This window comes from Temnothorax americanus, unplaced genomic scaffold, assembly GCF_048541705.1.
Source record: "Temnothorax americanus isolate GAGA-0224 unplaced genomic scaffold, ASM4854170v1 Scaffold3, whole genome shotgun sequence".
Lineage (NCBI taxonomy): Eukaryota > Metazoa > Arthropoda > Insecta > Hymenoptera > Formicidae > Temnothorax > Temnothorax americanus.
In genome coordinates, this window is record NW_027509442.1 from 5772 (window position 1) to 12203 (window position 6432).

The 6432-nt window shown below is 50.0% G+C and overlaps 1 protein-coding gene across 1 annotated transcript; it reads left to right on the forward strand.

Annotated features, from left to right (window-relative positions):
- Positions 1-2385: 2385 nt before the first annotated feature.
- On the forward strand, positions 2386-3216 carry LOC143900643 (uncharacterized). The gene has a single exon (XM_077412243.1). It carries the CDS (start codon positions 2386-2388, stop codon positions 3214-3216), a length of 831 nt encoding a protein of 276 aa, XP_077268369.1.
- Positions 3217-6432: the final 3216 nt, after the last annotated feature.

Sequence of the window (6432 nt, forward strand, 5' to 3'; positions counted from 1 at the left end):
AATATGCAAATCGTTATGGACCTTGATTAAGTTATATAGTTTTGTTGATATCCGTGATGGAGAAGTTTAAATATGCCATATTAGAGATTAGCTGAACTTGCTACCGTGCTTGTCATAAACGACAAATTATTTGCTATAGAATAATATGTCTGTGGTATAGATAACGTCATCTATGATTAAAATATCGACATATTAATATAATATGACAGAAATTGTTTTCTCTGGGTGACAGTTTTCTTTTGTTACTGACAAAGAAATTATTTATTAGACGGAATTATTTACGATTCGAGTTTGATTAATTTGCTCTAAATTGTCTAAATAATTAAATACTCTATATCTATTAAATTAATTTTTAGACCGATTAAAAATTAATAAGTAAATTTAAATGATATACTAAATTGTTCACATTTTTATTTCTTAGTCGTTTTGTGATTTAGAAACCTGATAAAAAAAAGGGGAAGAATAGATAGATTTTATTATAATATGAGAATAAAAAAATTTTGATATATAAACACTCTTTTTATATGTCATAGCAATAACATTTTACTTTTACGATTTGTCGATGTGTTGTTAACGCGATACATAAAATTTGAATTTATGGTAATTTCGCGTTTAACTTCTGCATTGTAAGCTCGCTATTATGCTAGCCCGCTATTAACGATGGCGCACGTGACTCAAACTCCTCACCACTTTACACCACCCGCGTGGGCTACAAAATTCGGTAATGTGCAACGCAAAACGGTAATTTTTGTGCATTATGCCGATCGTAATGGCGCGTTTTATGATTTCCGAGCGATAATATAGTATTAGTGTATAACTTTTCGGTGCACATACGTGCATGTGTTTTAGCTTCTGTTCGATATAGATCTTTCTCGTATAACTCCCGACTTCGATATACCGGAGTAAATACTGAAATTAGACGTGTGGCGGTCTACGCCACCGAAAAAGCACGTTCGCGCACCTAATTGTGCAGCGCACCGACTTACCGACGCGACGGTAAGTTCGCAGCGACGCCGCTACGCGCCGCATCAAGAGAGCGGCTAACTCGTGTTTCATTTACAACCAGGCATAGTATAATAGGAGGCTCAGCGGGAGCCCAAAACCAGTTCCTTGGCGCCAGTCGCCGATATCAGTAGACAGAACTCTTCGCGCAAGAAGAGTTCATAACCCCTAGGCGTTAACCGCCGGCGCCTCGCGCCCACGGCGTCAATCGCCGCGAGTCCTCCGGCGTCAATCGCCCAAACGACTCCTAGGCGTTAACCGCCGGCGCCTCGCGCCCACGGCGTCAATCGCCGCGAGTCCTCCGGCGTCAATCGCCCAAACGACTCCTAGGCGTTAACCGCCGGCGCCTCGCGCCCACGGCGTCAATCGCCGCGAGTCCTCCGGCGTCAATCGCCCAAACGACTCCTAGGCGTTAAACGCCGGCGCCTCGCGCCCACCAATAGGCGACGACGGCGACAACGACGACACTCGATACCGCCAGACGGCGCTCCGGTCGCCTACGGTATATAAGGAGGCGACGCAGCAAACACAGCTCAGATTCGACCCTGAGAAGGCGCTAGTCGCCTGACAATTATCCACGCGCCAGCACCAGCATCACCACGCCGCGGATAATAAAGGAGCGACCTTCCCCTCCTCCTCCGGAGGACGGAAATAACCCGGCCATACGTCGCAAGACGCGACCAACGCCGCTCCGGGTTACCGCCAGGAAGGGCCGAGACGGCACCTCCACGCGGCCACACCTTGGCGCTAGTCGCCAAAGATACGGCGCTTGGACGCCGTATACCAGCGGTATCCGGCCAGCGAAGTACGTGCCACCGCCGCCGCTTCCAGGGAGCAATCCCTACTCCAGGCTCATCCGCCCGGTTGAGCCAGTACCTCCACCTAGTGTGATCGTCGTACGCCGAAGGCCGGTCGTTTTATCGGACGCGCCGGCCAACACAACGAAACCCGGCAAAAGCGTCAGCCGCCGGACGACCTCGGACCGACCACCGACGCCAGGGGCGTTCCTGGACCTCACCGGCGAAAAGGAGAATTTGCCACCGTCAACGAAGCCATCCCCGTGCACCTGCGGCAGAGGACGACCAGCGCTACGAGACCAGGCCACGCAGACGAGCCCGAAGAAGCTGAGGGACCAGGGGACGCAAGCGAAACACCGGGGCGGCCGATCGACATACCACCACCAATAGAGTACACACAGACACACATACAGATGTATAACCTGTAAATATATGTATATAATGTATATCTGTCTCCTATTGACTACCCTCTTGCGATTCACTATCCTTGGGCCTTTCCTATGCGCACCCTAACCACAAGCGTAAGTAAGTTAAGATATAAGCGCCCATAAATTGGTGACCCCGACGTGATCGCAAAGGTAGTACAATGGCAACGGGAGGCAACGGAAGAATACAGATAACCGAGGAAAGCGTGAGCAAAGTCGCAATACGCATACCTCCGTTTTGGAGTGACGAACCCGAGCTATGGTTCGCACAACTGGAAGGACAATTCGTCCTCAGTGGCGTAACTCAAGATTCTACAAAGTACTCATACGCCATCTCACAACTGGACTCTCGTCAAATAAAAGAGATCAAAGACGTCATCACACAGCCCCCCGAAGCTGACAAATACGGGACTGTCAAGAGAGCTCTTATACAGCGAATGTCTGTTTCCCAAGAGCAGCGTACACGTCAACTCTTGGAGCACGAAGAATTAGGAGATCGCAGACCGACTCAATTCCTGCGACATCTCCGTACACTAGCGGGTGAAAACATACCCGACAGTCTGCTGCGTACTCTCTGGCTCGGAAGACTGCCTACAACAATGCAGACTGTGCTAGCCACTCGAGCCGAAGATCCCCTTAACAGCGTAGCTGAACAGGCCGATCGCATCCACGAAATGACCAACAAGGCCGTTGTAGCAGCCACAGCTACATCAGCAGTCCCGAAAGAATCACTGGAGGCACAAATCCAGGCTTTGACAAAACAAGTCGCTCAGCTCTCCACGCGACTTTCGAGGGATAAATCTCGGCAACGCGGTAACGACAGAAGTCGAAGCCGAAGCCGCAGCCAAAGCCGCAACCGCGGAACGTCCAAGGAAAAGAAGGACGATAAAAACGACAAACATTGCTATTACCATAACCGATTTGGTGAAAAGGCGAAGAAATGCACGCAGCCGTGCACCTACAAGTCGGAAAAAGACCAGGGCGGTCACTGATGGCGGCCAGTAGACCAGCCCCAAGCCCTCGCCGCCTATTCGTCACATGCAGAGAAACTAAAAAGCGGTTCCTAATCGATACAGGATCAGACGTGAGTGTATTCCCTCGCTCTATGACAGCAGGATACATCGCGCCTACAACCTACGAACTCTACGCCGCTAACGGCTCGACAATCACTACATACGGCTCGACCACATTACAGCCAGATCTTGGGTTACGACGTGCATTCCCATGGCGTTTCATCGTCGCTAATGTCACACAGCCCATCATCGGAGCCGATTTTCTCGCCCACTATCATCTCCTACCGGACCTACAAAAAGGCATCCTTCTCGATGGTAGGACGAGTCTACGCATAAAAGGCACGGCAGAAAGAGGGGCTGCAGAATCGATCAGAGTGTTGGCAATCGAAAACGAATACCACCGAATCTTGGCAGAATTTCCAGAGATTACAAAGGCTACTACCAAGACGCGTACGGTAAAACACGCCACACTGCATCATATCAAAATCACGGATGGCCCGCCAGCAGCATGCCGTCCCCGTCGGTTAGCTCCTGACAAATTAAAAGCAGCCAGGGCCGAGATCGATCTCTTGCTACAAGAAGGGATCATACGACCTTCAAAAAGCCCATGGTCAGCACCGCTACACATGGTACCTAAGAAAGGCAACTCCTGGAGATCTTGTGGAGATTACAGGGGGCTCAATGCACGAACGGTACCGGATCGATATCCGATCCCACATATAGAAGACTTCTCGCAATCGTTACACGGGAAAAAGATCTTCTCAACATTAGATCTTGTGCGAGCATATAACCAAATACCCGTTAACCCGGACGACATTCCGAAGACGGCTATAACCACGCCCTTCGGTTTGTTCGAGTTTCTTTTCATGCCATTCGGGTTACGCAATGCCGCACAAACTTTTCAACGCTTCATCCACGAAGTCACAAAGGACCTGGATTTCTGCTACGATTATATTGACGATGTCCTCGTCGCGTCCAAAAATGAAGAAGAGCACAAAGAGCATTTACGCATATTATTTAAAAAACTGCAAGAATACGGTATCATTCTAAATCCTGCCAAATGCGTCTTCGGCGCGAAAAAGGTCCTGTTTCTCGGCTACGAGGTCTCAGAAAAGGGCACACGACCTCCGCCAGAGAGGATTGAAGCGATCAAGAAGTTTTCGAAACCGGAGGACGTCCAACAACTCCGACGATTCCTGGGAACCCTAAATTTTTACCGCAGATTCATCCCCGAAGCCGCCAAGGATCAAGCAATTCTAAATGGCTTACTTGGCGGCCCGAAAACGAAAAAGAAGGCTCCAATAACTTGGAACGCTGAATTAGAAGCAGCCTTCGAAAAATGTAAGGACAGCCTGTCTCGTGCAACTATGTTGGCTCACCCGAAGCCGGAGGCAGAAATCATCCTTACAACTGACGCATCCGATACAGCCATCGGAGCAGTTATTCAGCAGCGGGACGGAACAGAATGGCAACCACTAGCCTTTTTCAGTAAAAAGCTGAATCCGGCTCAGAGGAAATACAGCCCATACGACAGGGAGTTACTAGCAATCTACGCCGCCATCAAACACTACCGGCACATGCTAGAAGGAAGGCTCTTCACGGTCTTCACTGACCATAAACCGATCACATACGCTTTCCAGCAGGATCTGCTGCACAGCTCTCCCAGGCAAGCACGACACTTACAATACATTGGTCAGTTCACCACCGATATACGCCATATCTCAGGCAAAGATAACGTCGTCGCTGATGCCCTCTCAAGGATCGAAGAGATCCACGCAGCAATCAACCTAGAGGATCTATCCAGAGCACAGGAGGAGGATACCGAGGTCCAAGACCTATTACAAGGGAACTCTTCGCTCAAGCTCACTAAGATTCTGATACCTGGAACCAGTGCAGCACTGTACTGCGACACGTCAACCCCAATAGCACGTCCCTTCGTTACGCAACAATTCAGGAGACAAGTGTTCCAGTCATTGCACAGCTTATCGCATCCAGGAGTTAAAGCGACAGCAAAATTAGTCGCACAGAGGTACGTCTGGCCACGCATTAAAGCCGACTGCCAAGAGTGGGCACGAGCATGTCTCGCCTGCCAAAAATCGAAAGTTCATAGGCACAACCGATCGCCTCTCGGACAATTCATCGGCCCCACACGACGGTTCGAGCATATTCATATGGACCTCGTCGGACCATTACCTGTCTCAAGAGGCTACCGATACTGCCTTACAATTATTGACCGGTTCACCAAATGGCCTGAAGCCATACCGGTTACAGACATTACTGCAGAAACAGTCGCCCAGAATCTCTTTACACACTGGATTACGAGATTCGGCACACCTACGCGGGTCACTACGGATCAGGGGAGGCAATTTGAAGCCGACCTGTTCCGTCAGCTTACAAGGCTCACAGGCACTACGCATATACACACGACAGCCTATCACCCCGCAGCCAACGGCATGGTCGAACGCCTGCATCGGCAGATTAAAACGGCCATCAAATGCCACGCAACGGAAGCTTGGACCGAAGTATTACCCGTCGTCATGATGGGCATCCGAGCAGCATTCAAGGAAGATCTCCACGCAACTCCCGCGGAACTCGTCTACGGAGAGACATTGAGACTTCCGGGAGAATTTCTACAAGAAACTCCACAACCAATTGATACAAACGACTTCATCCAAAAACTCAGACAAACGATGCAAAGTCTACGGCCACAACCAATCAAGAGGCACGGTTCGCCCGCTACATTCGAGCATAAAAATCTTGAAAGCTCCTCACATGTGTTCCTCAGGCACGACGCACCAACGCGGGCTCTGCAACCCACCTTTGATGGCCCATACGAAGTCCTCAGCCGAGGCGAAAAGGTCTTTAAGTTACGGATTAACGGAAAGTCCGTCCACGTAACAACAGACCGTCTTAAACCCGCCTACATACTGGTAGATCACGAGCAAACCGAAAAACCTCCAGAGAAGCTCCAGCACCTTCAGCCTGACACTCCAGCACCTACGGAGGTCAGAACACGAAGCGGCAGAGTATCGCACAAAACCGTGCGATTTCAGGTAACATAATACAACGAAGGGGGTAATGTGGCGGTCTACGCCACCGAAAAAGCACGTTCGCGCACCTAATTGTGCAGCGCACCGACTTACCGACGCGACGGTAAGTTCGCAGCGACGCCGCTACGCGCCGCATCAAGAGAGC

Bases quoted from the DNA above. Each gene is read 5' to 3' on its own strand.
- LOC143900643 (XM_077412243.1), top strand. From the start codon at position 2,386: ATGGCAACGGGAGGCAACGGAAGAATACAGATAACCGAGGAAAGCGTG.